The 23,333-nt window shown below is 35.0% G+C and overlaps 1 protein-coding gene across 4 annotated transcripts in view; it reads right to left on the bottom strand.

Annotated features, from left to right (window-relative positions):
• Positions 1-6,237: 6,237 nt before the first annotated feature.
• Positions 6,238-23,333, bottom strand: part of SLC16A1 (solute carrier family 16 member 1) — a 42,206-nt gene continuing 25,110 nt past the window's right edge. For 2 of the 4 annotated variants that reach the window (XM_037826350.1, XM_037826347.1), the window contains 4 exons: positions 19,072-19,332; positions 14,612-14,755; positions 10,599-11,465; positions 6,238-7,994 (listed from right to left, as the gene is read on the bottom strand). In XM_037826350.1, the coding sequence (XP_037682278.1) occupies positions 7,723-7,994; positions 10,599-11,465; positions 14,612-14,755; positions 19,072-19,288 (1,500 nt within the window). In that variant the 5' untranslated portion in view covers positions 19,289-19,332 and the 3' untranslated portion in view covers positions 6,238-7,722. Of the gene's footprint in view, positions 7,995-10,598; positions 11,466-14,611; positions 14,756-19,071; positions 19,333-20,793; positions 20,926-21,189; positions 21,221-23,333 lie in introns of all 4 variants that reach the window. The other 2 variants (XM_037826349.1, XM_037826348.1) reach the window with 2 other exon arrangements.

Raw genomic sequence — 23,333 nt, 5'->3', positions numbered from 1 at the left:
TGTTGGTGAATGAACAAATGATACATGTGGACAAATTCCACTCTTGTCCTTTTGTGACTTCAGTGTATTTTCTCTGATACTTATCTCAGTAAGATGATGTCTGAAAACAACCACAACACTGTGACATGGGTAAGTGCTGAATGCCCTGAGTTAAATATTCACTTGCAGCTCAATGAAGATCAGAAGGGTAAGCACAGGAATGCTGTCAGCAAGAGCACACGCTCCACTCCACAGCCTCCGCCCATAGCCTTGCTGGATACACTCACCTTGCTTTCAGAGTGCAACTCTTGAAGAAGCAGAAAAAAATAAGCTGCTTGTAATAATCATCAGCTTTATTTTCTTAGGAGCCAAAGTCCTCTTGCCTGAACCCTTCTAGATCAATGTACTACTATTTCCCTGTGTAAATCAGTAGTATATGCTACACTAAATGATTTTTTTTAGTGTAAAAATAAGCATCACACAAAGAAAACTTAGAATATGGAAAAAATATAGAAAAAAAGTTACCATCCTCACAAAATTAGTTAGCATATTTGTGTAATCCTTGTTTTTCCTTCTTTGTGTGTATACACACAAACACAACATGCTATTTGTGTGCTGCTTTTTCAGTTAACACTGTGCCATGTTTATAACATAAGGACATCACAACTCTTCCCTTAAGTCCATTTAAACAAATATTTAAGAATTTTTCAAAGAAATTGATAATCTCAATGACATACTTTTCTTAGATAAATTCTGAAATCTGGAATTCCTAGGGAAAAGAATAAGATGTGAGCTCATGGTGCTTAATACCTATTATGAAATTGCTTTCCAAAAATATTAATATCAATTTACTCAGCAACCAACTGATAATTTATAGCTAAAATCATATCATCAATACAACATGGAAAAATAAAAACATCATTTATCTTTTAATTTGCATTTAAGAGCATTATTAGCAACAGGGAACTTTAACCATGATTACTTACTAGTTACATTTCTCCTTATAGAATCATCACAATTATTAAGGGGAAAAGTTTATCTGCTACAAATAGGACATTTCTTGCCTATGGAAGCAGTGTGATGGAGCAGAAGGAACAAGGGCTTTGGGATTCAAATTCATCTTACACAAAGAGCTGGACATACATGCACTATGCACATGAGGTGTATGTTTCATCCATTCAGTTACCACAGAAAGACCTTTATATTCTTAAGACTAAAAGGAGGATCTGAGCAAAAAAGGGGGATTTGATCATTTAACTAATATTCTTGTCTTTAAGATTCATTTCCAAACCATCCCCTGCAAATAAGGATCCCCATGGGAAATCAAGAGGTTTTTTTTTTTTTTTTTTCAAATACAGGCTCACCTCAGAGATATTGCGGGTTTGGTTCCAGAGTACTGCGATAAAGTGTCACAATAAAGTCAGTCATGCAGATTTTCAGGTTTCCCAACGCATACAAGTTATATTTACACTATAGTGTAGTCTATTAAGTGTGCAATAGCATTATGTCTAAAAATGTACATAACTTAATTAAAAATTCTTTATTGCTAAAATATAATAGCCATCATCTGAGCCTTCAGCAAGTTATAATCATTTTACTGGTGGAAGGTCTTGCCTCGATGTTGATGGCTGCTGACCAACCAATCAGGGTGATGGTTGCTGAAGGTTGGGATGGCGGTGGAAATTTCTTAAAATAAGACAATATAGTCTGTCACATTGATTTACTCTTCCTTTCATGAAAGATTCCTCTGTAGTGTGCCACACTGTTTGATAGCATTTTACTTTCAGTAGAACTTCTTTCAAAATTGGAGTCAATCATCTCAAACTCTGGTGTTGCTTTATCAACTAAGTTCATGTAATAATCTAAGTCTTTTGTTGTCATTTTAACGGTGTTCACCAGTAGTAGATTCCATCTCAAGAAACCATTTTCTTCACTCATCCACAAGAAGCAACTCCTCATTGTTCAAGTTTTAGCATGAAACTGCAGCATTTCAGTCACATCTTCCAGCTCTACTTCTAATTCTAGCTCTCCTGCTATTTCCACCACATCTGCAGTTACTTCCTCCACTGCAGTCTTCCATGAGAGTTGGAATCAACTTTTTTCAAATTCATGTGAATGTTAATATTTTGACCTCCTCGCATGAATGTTCTTAATGGCATCTATAATGGTAACTCCTTTCCAGAAGGTTTTCAATTTACTTTTCCCAGTTTCATAAAAAAAATCACCATCTATGGCAGCTATAGACTTACGGAATGTATTTCTTCAATAAGACTTGAAAGTCAAAATGATTCCTTGATCCATGGGCTGTAGAATGATGTTGTGTTAGCAAGGCATGAAAATATTAATCTTCCTTTACATCTCCACCAGAGCTCTTGGGTGACTGACCAGGAACATTGTCAATGAGTAGTAATGTTTTGAAAGGGATCTCTTTTTCTTAGTGCTAGGTTTCAACAGTGAGCTTAATATATTCAGTAAACTATGTTGTAAATAGATGTGCTGTCATTTAATCTTTGTAATTCCATTTATAGAGCATAGGCAGAGAATCTGGCATAATTCTTAAGGAATTTAATCTAAACTAATAAATTTAATAAGTATTAAATAATAAAATAATAAACAATAATAAATTTAATTTAAATTCTTAAGGAATTTAGCATAATTCTTAAGGGCCCTAGACTTTTTGGAATGGCAAGTGAGCACTGGCTTCAATTTGATGTCAACAGCTGCATTAGTTCCTACCAAGAGTCAGCCTGTCCTTTGAAGCTTCGAAACCAGGCATTGACTTCTCCCCTCTATCTACGAAAGTCCTAGATGGCATCTTCTTCCAGTATAAGGTTGTTTAATCTCCAGTGAAAATCTGTTGTTTAGTGTAGTAGCCACCTTCATCAATTACCTTAGCTGGATCTTCTGGATGGTAACTTGCTGCAGCTTCCACATCAGCATTTGCTGCTTTACCTTGCACTTTGTGTTATGAAGAAAGTATCTTTCTTTAAATCTCATGAACCTCTGCTAGCTTCAAACTTTAGTTTTGCCGTTTCCTCACCTCTCTCAGCCTTGATAGAATTGGAGAGTTAGGGCCTTGTTCTGAATTAGGCTTTCGCTTAAGGGAATGTTGTGGCCATTTTAATCTTGTATCCAAACCACTTAAATTTTCTCCATGTCAGCAATAAAGCTGTTGAGCTTTTTTTTTTTTTTTTTTTTTTATCATTCATGTGTTCACAGGAGTAGCACTTTTAATTTCCTTCAAGAATGCTTCCTTTGCATTCAGTACTTGGCTAACTGGTACAAAAGGCCTACCTTTTGGCCTATCTCAGCTTTTGACATGCCTTCCTTACTAAGCTTAATCATTTCTAGCTTTTGAATTAAAGTGAAAGATGTGCAACTCGTCCTTTCACTTGAACACTTAGGAGGCTATTGTAGGGTTATTAACTGGCTTAATTTCAGTATTGCTGTGTCTCAGGGAACAGTGAGGCCTGAGGAGAGGGAAACAGGGGAAAGGCCAATTGGTAGAGCAGTCAGGGAGCAGTCAGAACACACACAACATTTATTAACTTCGCCGTCTTATATAGGCATAGTTTGTGGTGCCCTAAAACAATTACAATAGTAACATCACAGATCACAGATCATAACAGATATAATAATAATGAAAAAGTTTGAAATATTTAAGGATTACTAAAATGTGACAGAGACATGAAGTGAGCACATGCTGTTGGGAAAATGGCACCAACAGATTTGCTTGGTGCAGGGTTGCCACAAACCTTCAATTTGTAAAAGACATAATAGCTTTAAAGCACAATAAAGCAAAGCACAATAAAATGAGGCATGCCTGTCGTCAGGTGCTTATACTTATTAAGCACTTGCGTAACACAAGCTGTCACATATCAATTGACCTTCATGACAAACCTTGGGTGGCTACAAATTAGTAACATCTTAAAGAAAAAGAGCTGAAGTGTAGGGAGGCAATTTGAACCCACATGGCCTGTATTGTTACCAACCACTGCTGTGATTCCTTTGCTAGCCATCACAGTCTCCTCCAGGTGAGTCAGGGTGAAAGTCAGCAAATCATCAAGTAAATTTATGCTATTCAGCTGACGAGAAAGATACAACACACATACACATGCTACTCTTTCCAATTGCTCTCATTTGAATGATTTTGCCACTATGGTCCTAACTGAATGGAGGAAATTGTGATTGTATCTAAAGCCCTAAAGCTAGAACACATTTCAGGAGTGATGTACTTCAACCCCCCTTAGAAGCCTCTAAACTCTAAAGCAACTTAGCCTAATTGCTCACATTTGGGCAAGCCAGGCAAGTTTGGATTGTCAATTCCTGTCAAGTACTGAAATGGGTTTCATAGTCACACAAGTCTAGTCTAAGTTTCTTTTTTCATGTCTTCTAGGCAAGTGCCTGACTTGATTATTAAAAAAAGCCAGGTTGCAAAGGTGGAAATTTACTTTTTACCTTTCCTCATCTTTCCAAGCAAAAGTGGGGTGGGGGATACAATTGTACCAATTATTAAATTCATTTATTTTTGCACTCAATTTTTAATGATGTTAGCTACGCGTTTACCGGGTAAGTTTTCAAATATGGAATAATTTTTCCTTTTTTTGCATGTTATTTGAAATTTAACAGCTATTAAGTTTATTATACCAAGAACCATTGGTTAAGAAAGGAAAAACCCAGACATCTGGAACTGAAACATATAAACTAATATCCAATTTTCCTATCTGAAATTCAATACAATAAAAATATTGGTTCATTAAAAAATATTAAATGGATCCCACTCACTTTTTTTCCCTTTTAAAATATAGGATAAACAATTTTATATTGTTAATAATGATTTAAAAGAATAACATATGTATCTATGGTACATTAACTACCAAATTCAGATAACCCAAGAATCCAGAGGATTGTTCATCAATGTGACTAAATCAGTTATAAAACACCTCAGAATTTTCCACAATTTGTTTTATGATCATCCTTTCCTGAATAAGTTTTCTGCAAACTATCCACTTATCTTGGCTAGTTAAGATAATGTAAATTTGCAATAGACTTGAGTATAATCTGATAATATGATCCTATTTATGTTACCATGATCCAACCTATCAATTTCTTAAATAATTTTTCAGGTATAACCTGGGAACCTGTTTCAGAGTATACTCTTGTCCTAAGCCTGCTTGGGTACTGCAACTATTTAGGAGCTGTTATTTGTCCTCTCTGTGACTTATAGAGGGTGGGGGACCAAGAAAAGGTAAAGATAGGTAGTTGCTCTGTACATACATCTGTTTTCCCAAGGCAGCCACTGAAAAATGTGAACTGGAAGAAAACCCAGTCAATCCCCAAGTGGACTAAGGGACAGGATCAGCCAGGATAAGAAAGCCCAGCTACTTCCAGTATTGACTTGCAACACAGAGAGGGTTAGCAGAGTAGGCCTATGTTAGGTTCTAGTGTTGGGTCTGCTACCAAAATTGATTTTGAATAATCCCTTAAGCCTGTATGTGGTCAAAAGTCAGAATTGTAATGGATGATCTAAAGTTTAGTTGCAGCTTTAAGACAGCTACTAACACTTGCTTCTGAATACACAAACTTCAGAACCCTTCCTTCTGTGTACTACTTAACCAAAGTCAAGTATTGCTCAAACCCCAGTATTGATCAAATATTAAGCAGGGTCTTCTTTGTGCATAGAGTTTCAAAAGTTGGGATGGGATATATAATGCTTTATATCTGCCTTGTGTTTTACTATCCCCCCACCCACCCAAAAAATGAGGATTACTGTCAGTGAGGTGATGCCAGTAAAGGAAATTTCCTATTGGCATCACTTCACTGACACTAATCCTCATTTTTATAGAAGGAGAAAGAGAGACATAGAGATTATAGACTCAAGTACATGGAAAATAGCAGGGTCCAAGCTGGAGCCAACTCTGCCAACTCTCACAGCAGGCTTCTCCCCTAAAATTCCTCTCCCATCTGTCATGATACTTAGGCATCCTTTAGAAAGGGAGTTTTCCATTGTGTTTTCTACCAGTTAAGATGGACTTTCCGGATTCTCTCAGTTGAGAGGTGGTTTCAAAATTCCTCCCCTGCTTGCCTTAAAAGCAAAGAAGACAGAAGAAAATCAAAAGAAAATAAGCCATACACACAAATCCCAAGGAACATAAGGTGGGTCATTTAATATTAGAATGGGTTAAACTGAAACTTGATAATGAAAGTGAAGACACGACAATATCTTCCTCAAGAAAATAAACATTTGGAGTAAGAAAAATTTTTTTAAAAATCTTTATTTGAAAAAGTCAGCCTTTTACACAAGATTTTGTATCTATACTTTCACTCTGTAAATTACAATGATATTTTAAATTCACTGAATGTCTATCAAATATCTTCTTGCCTCAATTTAAAAGACATTAGGTTAAAAATATTTACAGTTTTCCTTCTGGTCCGCCCTCCCTCCTATCCTTATACTGAACCCCTTTCTCTACTTTTCAGCTAGGTAAAGAGGCTCACAAAATTTTTAGGTTTGCATGGAGAGTGAGAATACGTCCAATGATTCGAAGCAAAACATAATTTTCTTTAAGGCCTTCCCAGAAAAAAAAAAAAAAAGTTATTTATTGAATCTAAGCACACTTAGCAACTTCCCTCCCAATCTTATCCTTATTGGTTTTCCTGGAGCCAAATATCTCTGGCCCTGTTTAATTTGCAAATATTGAAAAAAAAACAACAAAGACTGAATATCTCACACAGAGCTTTAAGCTGGAAGCAGATATAAATGGAATCACTATGAATCAAAGGGGAAAACTTTCAGGGGAAAAAAGATTCCAATAGTCTCACAGTTTGAGATTTTTGGGAAAACCTAAGCTGAACACAGCTGCTGTTTGAAATATGTCTAAATTTAATTAAATGTGGTGTATTTATTAAGGAGGCACAAACACATAGTTTTGTAGATTTTAATACTAACTTTTGTGGTGAGAAAAGTAATACCAGCCTTTGTATAACCACTCAAAATGGGAAGCAAAAGTAGTAATTCAATGAAAACAACCCTCGAGCTCTTGACTTCTAATAAGCATCCCAGGAAAAGGAACCTGAGAACAGTTTTTGAGTACAATGTGGCTAGAGCAGCCAAGATGTTTCCAAAGTTTTATGCTTTAAATTTCCTAAACACATAGCTAAGCAGGCACATGTGCCAGGCAACTATTGATGCTTGGAAAATATTATAGTCAATATTTTATAAAACCAATTTTTAACCAGAATTTCTATCCATCAATCTTTCAGTGACTATGTCTGGCAATGTATTATGAGTAACAATGGAGAAAGATTAATTTTGAATTTTTGATTTGCCTCAAACAAGTTGGTTGTTATTTCTCCTTTTAATGTGACACTTAAAGTAGGGAAATTCAGCAGATGGTTTAAAAAGTTAAGGCTCCCTAAAGAGTTCTAAAGACTAAAACTTAAGGCACATATTATAATCTTCATGACACTGTTAAAACCTAAAATCAAAATAAAAACCAAACAAAAAACTACTTCCTTCCCTCATCTTTTACCAACCACTCTCTCCCCAAAGGATACGACATTTTTTAAATTCAGACTACTAGTAAGGAGTGAAACAAAATTCCATCAATGAACACCTGGTATGATTTCCACACAAATGTCCACTGTCTGCAATTGAGCACCACTGGTAGAATACAGGCCAGTAGAATATTTTCAGGTATCCTGGGTCATAAGCTGCTCTATTTACCCTTCAGCGCCATGGGTTCAAGCTGTAACTTCGTCTCTGGGGTCTCCTTCTGTACCTATCTGCTCCTGGGATTCTGCTGCTTTAGCTTCTTTCGGCTTCTCAACAACATCTACATTGGTCTCTTCCTCTTTACTTTCCGTTTTCTTCTTCTCCTCTGCTTTCTGTTCTTTTGCCATAAGTCGGTAATTGATGCCCATGCCAATGAAGAGATAGATACCTGCGACAATAAGGATTATGCCACATGCCCAGTATGTGTATTTGTAGTTTCCATAAATGTCATTGAGACTACCTAAAGATATGGAAAAAAAAAAAAAAAAGGTTATGTGGGTAAAAGCTAACAAATATACCCTTCTCAAATAAAGCTCAAGGATTCACTCAGAAAGAAGCTGTCAATCTAATTTTCAAAGAACTCACAAATTACAAATTAGTCTAAAGAAGAATTGCTAAAAACCAACTGCTCTTTGTATATAATGTCACTGATCTTGGATGGCCTTGCATATTTATTTTTAGAACCTGAAAATTAAATCTTGGCAAATTTGAATTGGGAAAGACCTAAATCACCTAGAATAAATTCTCTCATTACACAGCAGAAAATACTGTTATCCAAAAGCAGTTTGGGAGTTTTGCCCAAGGCTGTAGAGCTATTTCAGTTTCCCAGGCCAATGCTCTTTCTCTGACATCAGCATTTCCCAGAGAATATTCCTGTGAACCTTTTTCCTATGCTAAAAAAATTAACCAACGGCAACACTTTACAACTGTTCTAACCACTTAATCCTCATGATAGGTAGATTCTACCATCATTCCCATGGTTAGGCTGTAAAAACAGGAGCACAAACATGTGAAGCAACTTATCTAAGGTCACAAAGCTAGTAAGTACAATAGCTTGGATTTAAATCCAGGAAGTCTGACTCCAGAGCTGGCACCCTTAACCACTGTGCTACAGGATATCACTCTAATGTTTCAAAAGTCAAATAAATTTGGGAATGGTGTATCATATTTTTTCTGAAAGATTCACACAACACATTAGCATATTAAAAGCTTTTCGAAATTCTATAGTAAAGAGTCCTATCTAACTTGGTGTTTCCAAACTTTTTGGTCATAAAACCCTTGCTATATTAAAATGTTTTAGTATTTCATTGAACTAGTATTAATATTTCAAAGAATAAACTTCGGAAAACCTACTCTGCACCTATAAAGGACTTTTATGTAACAAGTTCAAATATGATTCCATAAGGTTTTCTAACTTGGGGCATTATTCATTCAGCAATATTTATTGAGCTCCTATCATTTGTCCGGCACTGGCACTAGGACCTGAGGATAAGGGTGAGCAAAGGAGATAACATCCACAGTTCAGTGGAGAAGAGAGATGTTAATCTAATAATTACCAAAATGTAACAAGTGCTACAAGGAAAGTTTTGAGAGCAGAAAATAGGGTGATAGATAGGACTAGTGAGTGGGGTCAGGAAGGTCTCTCGTAAAGTGTCAACTAAGCCAAGACTTGAAGGAGGATAGGAGTTTAAGTAGTGAAAAGTCTTGGGAGGAGGATCCAGGCAGAGAGAAGAGCACACATGCTGTGGTGGGAGGAAGCACCATGTGTGAGAGGGAATGGAAGAAGGGCAGGGTTGCTGGAGCAGGGAGAGCAAAAGGCAAGGGTTAGGAAATGAAACAGGTAGGGTAGGCCATGCAGGGCACATTAGAGAATTTGATCATTACCCTAAGAGCAATCGGAAGCAACTGGAGAGTTTAATAAGCTGGGATATCAGATTGGCATTTGCAAAGTTCATTTGCCTGCAGAGCACAAAACAGACTGAAGTCTGGCTGGAGTAGATATCCAGTCAGAGGGTACTGGAGCAGTCCAGGTAAGAAAGGGCAGTAGTTGTAGTGGAAAAAAGTGGGTAGAATAGAGAGGGATTTAGGAGATGAAAATTGACAGGACTTGGAAACTCATAAAGTACAGACAGGAGGCAGGAGAACATTATATGTATCCTCATTCACTCCCCATATCATAATTCCAGAAGTATGAATCACATCCAGAAGGAGGGCTGAATTCTTTTTTTGCTATGTTATCTAAAATATGAAGTACTATGGATTGAATTGTGTGTCCCCCACCCCCCAAAAGATATACTCAAGTCCTAACCCCTGGTCTGGTGGATGTGAGTCTATCTAGAATAGGATCTTTGAATGTGTTAATAGTTAAACTGATAAACTGGATTGGGGTGGGTCCTAATGGACACAGAAAGAGAGAGACAGAGACCTCCAGGTGACAGAGAACTAAGACATGAATATTTGGTAACCTTAGGAAATATTCCCCAAAATTGTATACTCAACTAGCTTGTGGTCTTGGGCAAATTATTTCACGTTTAGGAGCTGCTATTTCCTCATTACAAAGTGGGGACTATAACAGTACTACCTCATAGTCTTGTAAGATATGACTGGATATATAAAATGGGTAGGACAATCCCTGATACACTGTGAGCCTTTACATGGTAGCTATTATTATTATTATCTCAAATATTACTATGAGATACTAACTCCATGATTAAAATGAAATCATCACCAGTGCTACAAAGATAGAGTTGTATATTACACACTTTTCTACAATAAACTTGTTAGTTTTATGAAGAGAAAAAATTGTTTTTTAAAAAAACTGAAGTTTGTAATAAGTTTTGATTCCCTTTTGATTCCCTTTTCAGATTGATGGTTCAATTTAATTCAACTCTGTATTTGAGCAATGATACTGTGCCAAGCATTGTGCAGCAATGAGAGTACAGAAAGGAGGAAGACTTGCTCTCTGCCATCAAGCATCTAGCTAATCTCTGCTTTCTGTCATCTCCCCAATCTTTATACCCATCATACAATAACAGAACCACAGAAGTAGGGAAACATACTATACCTAAAAGCGGTGGCCCAAGAAGGACAGGACAGCATTCCACAATGGTCACCAATCCCACGGCACTGGAGAATCTCTGGGGCCCAACAAGGTCCATCAGTGTTTCAAACAATACTGAGCTGAGCCACCCAAATGCAAATCCAAAGAATCCCGCATAGACACAGAACCCAGCATAGGTGGTAGATAAAGGTGCTAGCATATGACACACTCCATTTGCAACAACAGAAGCTGCAAAAAAATACTGAACTCGAGGCCGTATCCACCTTGTATTGGCTACAAGTCCCATGGAAGGTCTGGCTACCATGTCAACAAAAGCCAGAATGGAAAGAAGGAAGGCAGCCTTCTCACTAGAGAAATGCAGACTTTTGCCATAATTACTAAGAAAGACTAAAGGTGTAAATAGTCCAAAAAACATAACCACATTACCAGAGAGGTATAGCAAAAAGCCTCTGTGGCGGAAAAGGGATAAGTCCAGGAATTTGTTAATTGTTTGGAAGACTGATTGTTTCTCCTCTTTGGGGTTTCCTCCAATAAGATCTGTAGTTGCATCACCTGCACTGTTTCTTGCATCACCTTTTCCAGCTTCCTGAAGGGATCCTTTAGACCTGTTTTTTCCTGCTTTGGTTGGTTTGGGCCCTATTGGTCGCATCAGGGATCCAGCTACACAGCAGTTTAGTAGTAAGCCCCCAAGAATTAAGAAGCTTCCTCTCCAGCCAAAGATACCAAAGAAAGCCTGGTTTAGGGGAGCCAGGGTAGAGAGGAAGACAGGGCTGCCTGCCATGGCCAGTCCGTTTGCCAGTGGTCGCCTCTTGTAGAAATACTTGCCAATCATGGTCAGAGCTGGATTCAAATTGAAGGCAAGCCCAAGGCCTGGAGAGGAGGGGGGAAAAATCACATACTGTAACAAATGTGAGAAACATATTTGGAATTACATAACCAGACAAGGAAACTAACATAAGAGGCATCAATAATGCAAGGGAGACAAAAATCATTATTGTTGAGGCTGTATTGTATAGCAGTTTAAGTGTGGGTTCTAAAACCAGACTATGAGAATTTAAATCTCAGTATCACCACTTACAAACTGTGTCATCTCAGACCTGCCCCTCCTGTGAAACAGGTACACAGCACTGTTGTGAGGAACATATGACTTAATTCATGTAAACACTTATAACAATGCCTGGACATGTAGTAAGCACTCAAAAAATGTTTACATTATTTGTCAAACCTAGCAAAATCACCACTTGAAGATCATTAAGTAGACAGCTATCAAATAAAGACAAAACATTACAATATTACAAAAGAAAATGCAAAACAAAGTGACCCCTTTCACTATAGCAGTAAAAACTAAAAATAATGTGCAATTTATATGGTTAAAATTGTGAATCATTCCTAAGGAGTCCAAGAATTAAACATGGCACACCAAGTTTCTAGGTGACAAAATACAACACTGTCAAGACGTTAATGCTCCCCAAGTGAATGCATTAGTGTTATGCAATTTCAGTGAAGATGTTAGTTGATTTTATTTTGGGGATGAGGTAAAATGACTCGAATATATTTAAAGAACAAATACATGGGGATCACCAGGAAATCTTTGGTGGTACAGCAGGAAGAGTCAACCAACCCTAACAGATATTTAAATGCGTGTCTAAAAGTTATAATCATTAGAACAGGATGACCCCGACTCAGGAACACACAAACACTCATCAACGAAAGCAGAAAGAAGTCCAGGAACAGACTTAAAATATATCCAAACATTTAATGTAGGATAAAAATAACATTTTTTTAATTGGATAAACTATTCAATAAATAGTGCTAATATAAGTAAATATTCAAATTACTTCCTAAATTCTCTCCTGGCTCTCCCTTGCTCCCTATCATCTGTGCTTGAACTGCCAGAGCAGGTCACTTCCCTATTTCAAACCTGTTAATTGCTTCCTATCTACAACCTTTACCTTGATCCTTGTACCTCCCTCCCTGACCTCCTACCAGACCATTCTCACATGTGCTAAGCATGCTGCTGACTTAGGGTCTAGGTTTCCCTAAGTTTTCACAAAGCTGGTACCTTGTTGTCATTCAGATCTCTACTTAAAGTCATCTCTTCAGCGAGTCCTTTCCTTTGGTGACTGCCCCATCCTTCCCTGTCTCAGTGCTTTGTTCTAAGGTTTTATGTAGTATTTATCACTACCTGATTTTTAAAAATTTATTCATTTATATGTGAGTCTTATCATCTGCCTCCTCCCGTTAAAGAGCAGGACTTTGCCTGACACGTTGCTCTATCCCCAAACCACCTGGAACAACGTCAGGCATACATACAGTTGTTGTCCAATAAATATTTGATGAATGAATCAATAAAAGAGCAAATGAACAAACTGACTAACCATGGGGAAACAATGAAGTTATATTTATTCTTTATTATTTTATGCCAAATGTTTTCATCTATCCAGAAGTGTAAAAAATAAGGCGTACTAAAAGGAAAAGTAGGCAAATAATTTCATAATTTGGAGTGGGGAACAATTTCTAAGAATTGATATTCAAGATAGAAAACGTAAAATTTCTTGAAAATTTTAGAAGTTTAGTGAGTAAAAGGAGTGGAAAAAGACTAAAAAACTTTTTTCAAACAAATTTAAATAGCAAAAAATTGGGAAAAATAACTCTCATGAAAGGGATAATTTAATATGCAAAGTTATTACACATTATTCTTGTATCAATAAGAAAATGAATACACAAAAATGGTCAGTAGGTATTTCATAAAAATAATAGAGAGCCCACAAACATATGAAAAACATTTATCTTACTAATAATCAAAGACATGCAATTTAAAACCAAGAAATACTGTTCACCTGTTAAGTTGGTAATGAATAAAAGGCAAAATATTCCATTAATATTCCATTAGTGATTAAAAGGCAAAATATTCCATTGTTGGCAATACTCATATACTGTGGGTGGGATTATAATTGAGCATAACCTTTTTGGAGGGTAATTTAGCTTTTGGGCATTTTAAAAGCACAGCAGTTCCCACTCTACAAATTCCTCCTAAAAGAATATTCATGTTCACAAAAGATACCCAAAAAATACTATTTATTAATAGCAAAAAAATGTTTAAAATCACATAAATATTCAAAAACTAAGAGATTGGTAAAATAAAAATATGGTACATACATTCAATGGTATAACAGATATTAGAAATGTTATGTATGAGAATATTTAATGACATGGAAAGATGTTCACAAAACATTAAGTGAAAAAACTGGTTAGAAAACATGATACATAATCTGATCCCCTTTTTTTCTAAAAAAGATGGTTTTATGTTTGCGCACAGAAAAGTGTATAAGAAGGATATGCATCAAAATGCTTACTGTGATATTCTCTGGATTGTTAATAATCTTTATTTATTATACTCCAGTATATCTTTATTATACTCCAGTATATTATTTATATATTATACTCCAGTATATTATTTATATATTATTATACTCCAGTATATTATTTATTATACTCCAGTATATCTTTATTTATTATACTCACCAGCAGCTCATTACCTCAATTTTTTTTTTTTTAAAGGGAAATTAACAAGTGTATTCTCTACTCCACAAAAATGTATCTGGACCTTCTTCCAGATAATCCTTGCTTTATGTTTAATACTCTTTCCTGCAACAACAGAAGCCTATTTCCTCTTGGGAGGAAGAGGTAATGAGAGAGAATAACCAATGTCCACTTTTGTAACAAGTTGCCAGACACATTTTATCTACTACCATTGTCTATTCTTAGGACAAAGGATGCATGCAACTATCTCTTTCAATTCATTCATTCATTGAAAAAACAATAAACACCTAGTATATGACAAAAATCTCTTTGAAAGTTTGCTTTCCTAATACTCTTCCACAGCTCTTCAAAATGATTGATAGTCCCGTAATTTCTACAAGGAAGTAATTTCACTCAAATGATTTAACAGATGAATGCATGTGTTAACAAATAGCAATAAATTAACGCTTGAAAATGAATCAGTAGCAACTCACCTCCAATGACTCCAACACATAAGTAAAGTTCCTGTACAGTGTTACAAAAAGAGGCTGCAATCAAGCCACAGCCTGACAAGCAGCCACCAGCGATCATGATTGGACGACTGCCATATTTATTCACAAGGATACTGCTGATAGGGCCTAAGGAGGAAATCAAAAATTGAGTAATATAGAGGAAAGTAACCTACTCTCTCCTGTCTACACAGGGATTAATGACACTAAATGTCAAGTCCTCCAAAATAAATCAATACAATAAAAAGGCAATTATAAAGAATATTGCTTTCTATACTTATTTCACAGTTATAGACATGATTTGCACTAGAAAATAAAGATGCTAGAAAACATCACTGATTTTGTATCTTCTATATCTAGAAATATTGGATGGAATTTTTCTAAAATATTTATTAAATACCCTAGTCTTGGTCTTTGATACAGCAGGCTGGAAACAGCTTGGAAATGGATATTTATAGGTTTTTTGATGTGTCTAGGATAAGATCAACCTACATTTAGTAAGTTTGCTCTGTTTTAAGTTTTGGACACACATTTGGAGCAAAGACACACTGATATGATAAAATGTCTGAACACATCTGAATAAGCTTCTGATTTTTGAGCATTTTTTATACATGATCATAAATGTGGGTAGCATTGTATTTAAAAAAAAGAAAAAGAAACAACAAAGACACAAAAAACATAACCATTTTTTCCAAGTGTTAAGTAATTCTGCAATTAAGGCATTTCTCTCAATTTCAAAAAACAACAAAAGCAAAAACAAAAACCCACATTTATTGCCAGTGACTTCTAGATGTTTCTGGTATTGAGCTGAATACATCTTTCAGGGTAAACATGGTTCCATGCCTATAATACTATGTGTGGTGGTAGCAATACCATGAAAAAAATGCTTTCAGGAGAAGATAAGTCAGATAATGGTCAAAATAACTTTGTGTCTAACAATTCAAAAGGGTATATATAGGGTATTATCCTAGATATATCAGATTAAATTTCCTCAGGTAAACAGACACATAAAAATACATTAAGTCTGTTGTTCTTGGATATGAGAGAAGGAACCAAATAAAATTAAAGTATTATAAGGATCAGGAAAAAAAAAAAAGATTTTATGCATTACATATACCAGTTGTGTAATATAAAAATCAAATGGCCTCTTTCTTCTTACTTGCCACATACAGCTCTAATTATAATTTGCCTTTTCCCAACATATAAATTTAATGTATCAAAAAGTCTTCTCCAAAGCAAGCAATGTCCATCAATAGATGAATGGATAAACAAATTTTGGTATACACATACAATGGGAATATTATTCAGTAGTAAAAAGGAATGAAGTTCTGATACACGTGACGACATGGATGAACCTTGAAGACACCATGTTCAGTGAAACAAGCCAGATACAAAAGGACAGGCATTGTATGATCTCACTGATACGAAATAATTAGAATAAGCAAATTCACAGAGTCAGAAACTAAAATACAGTTTACCAGGGGCCTGGGTGGGGGTAAGGAATAGGAAGTTAATGCTTATGTGGTTCAGAATTTCTATTTGGGGTAATGGAACTTTTAGTAATGCATGGTAGTTGATGGTAGCACAGTGTGCTACCATAACTAACAGCACTGAACTATATATTTGAATTTGGTTAAAAGGGGAAAATTTAGGTTATATATATGTTACCAGAATAAACATGTTTAAAAAACCATTGGACTGTACAGTGAACCCTAATGTACATTATGTACTATAGTTAATAGCACTATTTTTCTTTCATCAATTTGTAACAAAAGTTCTTTCTGTAGTATTCCCTTCTCTATTGCTGCACTGCAGTGACCCTTTTTATATTGTGGTCATATATCTTAACCAGACAGACAAGTTACAGTGTCCTGTAAACAACCTTGTTATTTCCATGAATCCAGATCCGTAAAGTCGATACAAAAGTTTTTGTTACAAATATAAAGATGAAATTGGATGAATATCATTTGGTTTATAATCAGCAAATATTGTTGGTTTACTTAAGATTTTGTGTGACTTTTTTTTTAATATAAATTTTTTTGTTAGAGAAGTTGTAGGTTTACAGAAAAATCATGCAGAAAATACAGAGCTCCCATATAGCACCCCCCCCCATTATTAACACCTTGCATTATTAGTGTAGTACCTCAAAATTTAAAAGGCACAAAAATATAAACATGGAAAATTGTGAGTCTTCTCGGTCCTGTTCCCAATTTCTTTCTCTCCAAAGCAACTGGGTTACCTGTTTCTTTTGTGCAATTAAATTACGTGCTTAATCAAATTATGACAACTGCTCGTTCTTGTTTCATGTGTTTATGCTATTGTTTCAACAGGATTATAAACTTCGCAAAGGCAGGATCTACATCAGTTCTCTATTACTCACATCTAGCCCAGTGCTGAACATGTTATAAGACTCAATAAAAAAATGGTTGCATCTGCCACCAGTTTAGCAGCCTAAGGCTAAGCGATTTACAATTGGAATGTGGAATCTTTATATTGGCTATTAAAGAACCAGAGAGATTAAGAATAGGCAGAGGTACTAAACTGCCACCAAAAACAAATTAACAAAAGTAAAAGTTTGGCTTTAGATAAGCAACATGGTACACTGTCAATATTGTACATAAATAAATATACCTGGCTTTAGAATCCCTGTTAACTAAGCAACTACATATTTTAAATATTATGGTAGGCTTGACTTGTTAAATTGTGATTTGATGTTCCAAGGTGAAACAAACAGTATTTTAAGTGATGTTAAGTAAACAACTTATTCTCTACATGTGTTTCACAACATGCCAAAGAAAACAGAAAGGGAAAAAATGATAAATTTTAATAATTTAGGAAGCAGCCAAAATGTTTTTAGGACTCCTAACATCACAAGGAACAAGGGAAAGATTTTATTCAATTCCTTAATTCTAACACTGTGGAAACATTTTACCTGAGACTTTATTCTATTAAGGTTAGCCTGATACATTTGAATTTTTCCAACACCAATAAAACAATCTAATTTATGTTTACATCAAGAGTCTAGCAGAGAGCAACAAGAAAAACCAGTTGTGCACATGTCATTTTTCTATGGCTTTTTTTTTTTTTTTTTAAGCTCAATGATACTTCAATTGGAGCAAATTAGGGCTCCTCACAATTTCTCATTTCTGTTTCAGAATACTATAGTGGAATGAACAGAGCCAAGAGTTGCCATTGTTATTGAAAATGAAACACAAAGCTTCAAGAAATAATGTTTCAAATACTTCACTAAATAGGACATTAAAAAAAAATGTTACCTAATACAGTCTCTGGCTGCTTAGTGAAAGTTAAAAGAGCAGGCCTTATGGTTCCCCAAAAAGTTAAACAAAGAACTACCACATGACCTGGCAATCCCACTTGTAGGTATAAACTCAAAAGAACTGAAAGCAGGGACTTGGGCTGACACTTGTAAACTAATGTCCTTAGCGACATTATTCACAATAGCCAAAGGTGGAAGCAACCCAGAAGTATATCAGCAGATGAATGGATAAACAAAATGTGGTACATACGCACAACGGAACATTATTCAGCCTTAAGGAGGAATAAAGTTCTGACATATGCCACTACAAGGATAAACATTAAAGATATCATGTTGAGTGAAGTAAGTCAGACACAAAAGGACAGATATTATATAATTCCATTTACATGAAATAGCTAGAAGATGCAAACTCATAGAGGCAGGAAGTAGAGTACAGGTTACCAGGGGTCAGGGGGCATGGGAAATGGGAAGTTAATGCATAATGGATATAGGGTTTCTGTTTGGGGTGATGGGAAAGATCTGATAATGGATGGTGGTGAGAGTAGCACAACAGTATGGGTGTGATTAATCCCACTGAATGGAATGCTTTTGAGTGGATGAGATGGGAAAGTTTATGTTGTATAAATGTTTCTAGAATTTAAAAAAACCAAAACAAGAAAGAGCAACTAAAGAGATAATGACAAATGCAATACCTGATCGTGGATAGGATCTAACTATGGAGAAGAGGCTCAAAAGGACATCAGTGATATATATGAAAAAAATTGGAAAAATTGGACTGTAAGTTTTATATCAATGTTAACATTCTTGAATTTGATAACTGTACTTAAGATGGTTTACATAATTGATATCCTTTCCATTAGGAAACGGAGATGGAAGTATATATGACCTACTCTCAAATGTTCAGAAAATCCATCAAAACATATGGATAGATATGTACAGATGGATTGATAGATGTATAGATAGATAGAGTCACTGATAGAATATAGCAAATGTGAAATGTGACAAAATGATAAAATTGGATCTGGGTATATAAAGTGGGGGGTGGGAACGCAATGTTAGAATTCTCTGGGTTTTGTATTATTTTTGCAACTATCCTGTAAGTTTGAAATTATTTCAGAATAAAAAGTTTAAAGAAAAAAAAAAAGATCAGTCCTTAGTGGGTACTCACCTCCACCATACATGACAGCTAACATGATGGAGGATATCCATGATACTTCACTGGTGGTGGCACTGAATATAACTTCAATTTCTTTGAAGAACACAGTGATAGATTTGGGAAATGCATAGGAGAAGCCAATGGAAATGAAAGCTCCAACTACCACTGCCCAACCCCAGCCTCCATCTGGGGGGGTGTATCCAACTGGACCTCCAATTGCTGGTGGCATTGTAAGCAAAGATGGATTCCAAAATGCAGTTCAAATCCAAATATCTGAAGAATATAAAATTAAAATAACATATGAACAATAAAGCACTTCTATAAAACCCCCTATACTGAATTGTTTTTCAATGTTACTTGTCCAATAGACATTATCTTCTGAGGACATTATCAGCCAGAGTCTAAGAGTTGTGGCATTGCTCATAATTTTTAGTAGCCTAACGGAAAAAAGCTTACCCCTTCACTTAGAAACTATAACTGAAATAAATCCTTTTCAATAAATGTAGACTTTGTACTTCAAATAAGCCTACTTGTTTCAGCAGTTAATATCATAATTCCTCAAATTACCGTAGATAACTAAATGCCTCATTTGGCTTGTCTGCTTGCAAACTTCATTTAACATAACCCTACAAAAGTTTCAAGTTTTAATGTAGCCTTTATAAGTTTCTCTCTTTTTCCAAAATATATTTTTCAATACTTAATTTCTTTTATTTATGGGCTGGCTTAAAAGTGTTAGGAAGTGAGTACCTGACTCAGGAGGTGTATAGCAATTTGCAAAATAGATCACCTGAACATATAAAATTCTCATTTAATGGGTTGAAAAATTATCTTAGAAAAGATTCCTTTCATCTAATTGCCTTGAGTCAAGTCACTTTTCCCCACTGAATGGCAAGATAAGACAAACTTCCAAATAACAGCTAGTCAATACCATAAAACTCACAAAAAGAACACCATATGATGTCAAAGATGGTAGTTGTAAATCAAAGACTTCCTCATTTTTTCTTGAATTTACTTACAACTAGTGAATACCATGGTTAGAAAATGAGATATGTTAAGATTACAAAAAAGGATCAGGTAGGAGAGAGCATTTGCTGGTAGTCTTAATTATGTCTTCTAATAAAGCTCGCCTTTAATTTATTTAAGCTAATTTTCATCTATATTACTACTCATCCTGCAATAGTATTTTAGCATGTCCTTTTAACAGATGACCTCCACTCAGACTGTATTAACAACAATAAAAACAAATTGAAGATGACAATCTCACTCTTGGTTATCATGTTTTTTAGTCAAAAAAACTATATAAATTCAAGCTATATAGCAATAGTCAACTTCTAAATACTGTTCTTTCCAAACAATCTGCACACTTCAAATACAATTTAGGACAATGGGTTTTGTAGGGGTAGGAAGCAAATAGCCCCTAGGAAAAGTTTTCCTCAAAAAAATGAATTGATGAAGAGAAGAAAAAAAAAAACAAAACCAAATCAATGCTTTCAACTGGAACAATTCAAAGGATACCAAAGAAAATTTTAAGTTTTCCTTTAAATTAGTCATTTACATTATACAGAAAAGGCTTTGGTTAAAACTTTAAACTGTCATTTAAATGATCTCCAAATTTAAAATTCTCAGAATTCACTACCCTAAATAATATATATAACATTTTAAATGAGCAGAATTATTACAAGAAACCCTATTATCAGAGCAATGCCATCACAAAAGGCAGGAGTCTATACATACTATTCAGATTGCTCCTGTTTCTTAGAAGGATGGAACTTGCTCAAGAGCTCCTTGAGAAGTTCTGGTGTTGCCACTATGGAACAGAAAGCTCCACTGGGAGAATCCTGGTTTCCAGAGGTCCAACTATCTATACTGATAGATATAGATAGTTTAAAAAACTCAAAGACCACTACTTTAATAAAACATGATAAAATGAATGACCAAGAAAAAAATTACACAACTGACTGTAGCAATAATATCAAACTGCTATACAAGTTTCTAAATGCTTAAAACATGTCTCAAAATTTAAGAGTATTGAAATCATGTAAAGTATGTTCTCTAACCAAACAAAATTAAACTAGAAATCAATAAAGAATCTAGAAAATCCCCCAAATATTTGAAAATTAAACAACATACCCCTAAACCCATGAATCAGAGTAAAACTGATCTAGAAAAAAAGAAAGAAGGCACAAATTACCAATATCAAGAATGAAAAAGCAACTATCACTACAGATCTTAAACACATTAAAAGGATAATAAGGGAAAGCATGATTCTGCCAATGCCTTAATTCTGGGCTTCTAGTCTCCCAAGCTGTGATACAATAAATTCATGTTTTAAGCCAAAAAAAATTTTTTTTAATTAAAATATTAAAAAAAGGACAATAAGGGACTATTTTAAACAACTTTATGCCATAAAATTCAATGACTTAAATGAAATCGACGAAATCCTTGAAAGAAACGAACTATTAAAGCTCTCTCTAGAAGAAACAGATAATCTAAATAGCCTTATTTCCATAAATAAATTGAATTTGTAGTTAAAAATCTTTCAGGCCCAGATGATTTCTTCTTTGACTCCTACCAAATATTTAAGACAGAAATTACACAACTCTATACAAACCCTCTTAGAAAATAGGAGTAAACCCTTCCCATCTTATTTCATGAGGTCAGCATTATCCTGATACCAAACCAAGACAGAGTATATAAAATCCAACACCTGTGCATGATAAAACTCTCAGCAAACAAGGAAGTAAAGGAAAATTCCTCAACCTGATGAAGGGCAATTATGGGGGGAAAAATAAAAAGAGTTAACTTGATACTTAATAGTGAAAGACTGAATTCTTTTTCTCTGAGATCTGGAACAAAGCAAGTATATACATTCTCACCATTTCTGTTCATTTTACTGGAGGTTCCAGCCAGTGTATGCAGACAGGAAAAAGAAATAGCATACAGAATGGAAATAAAGCATTCTTTCTTTAGACTACATAATCATCCATGTAGAAAATCCTAAGGAATACAAAAAAGGTACTAGGACTAATATGTGAATTTAACTAAGTGTCAGGATACAAGATCAATAAACAGAAGTCAATTGTATTACTATATACTAGTAATGAACAATCAGAATTTAAATTTTAAAAAGTACCATTTAAAATATCATCACAAAATATGAACCAGAATGTAAACTCCTTGAGGGCAGGAATCTTTAACTGTTTAGTCCTTGATGTATCATACATGTCTGGACATAAGTCTGTTCAATAAATATTTGTTGAATGAAAAAAATGAACCAAATGTTGAAAAAAATTAAAGAATTAAATAGATAACTCATCCTCATAGGTGGAAAAACTCAATATTTAAGATGTCAGTTCTTCCCAAACTGACCTACAGATGCAACACAATTCCAATAAAAACTGCAACATGCTTTATTGTAGAAATTGAAAATCTAACTGTAAAGTGTATATGGAAATGCAAAGGATACAGAATATATAAAACAATTTTTTTTAAAAAAAGCTAAAGTTGGAGAATTTACACTAGCTGATATCAAGACTTATTATAAACCCACAAAAATCAAGGCAGGTGGTATTGGTATGAAAACACACGTACAGATCAATGGAACAGAATGGAGAGTCAGATCAAAGAAACAGGTGCATACATTCATGGCCAAGTGATTTTCAACAAAGGTGCCAACGCAATTTGATGGAGAAAAAAAAGTCTTTTCAACATATGGTGATGGAAAAGTTTGATATTAATATGCAAAAGAAAAACGAACCACTGCCTCACCTCATTTACAAAATTTACCTAAACATGGACTAAAGACCTAAATGTAGGAGCTAAAACTATAAAACTTCTAGAGGAAAATATAGGAGAAACAACTATAAATCACTGCTGAAAAAAATTAAAGACCTAAATAAATGGACAAATTTCCTGCGTTCATGGCATATTGATAAGACTGTCAATACTGTTAAGACATTTTAGTTTGCTAAAGTTGCTGAAATGCAATATACTAGAAATGGGTTGGCTTTTAAATGGGTATTTATTAACTTACAAGTTTACAGTTTTGAGGTGCAAAAATGTCCACATTAAGACATTGACAGGCGATGCTTTCTCCCTGAAGATGGGCTACTGGCATCCTCAGCTCCTCTGTCACCTGGCCAGGCACATGGAGATGTCTGCTGGTGTCTCCCTTCTGTCCTGAGTTTCATTGCTTCTACTTCTGGTTTCAGTGGCTTCCTCTCTGTTTCTGTGGTTTCTGTGTTCTCCGTGTTCTCTCTAAACTTCTCTGGTTT

The sequence above is a fragment of the Choloepus didactylus genome, chromosome 2, assembly GCF_015220235.1.
Source record: "Choloepus didactylus isolate mChoDid1 chromosome 2, mChoDid1.pri, whole genome shotgun sequence".
In the NCBI taxonomy this organism is placed as follows: Eukaryota; Metazoa; Chordata; class Mammalia; order Pilosa; family Megalonychidae; genus Choloepus; species Choloepus didactylus.
Note: the sequence above shows the minus strand (reverse complement) of the source record. Positions and strands in the feature narration are given on the sequence as shown.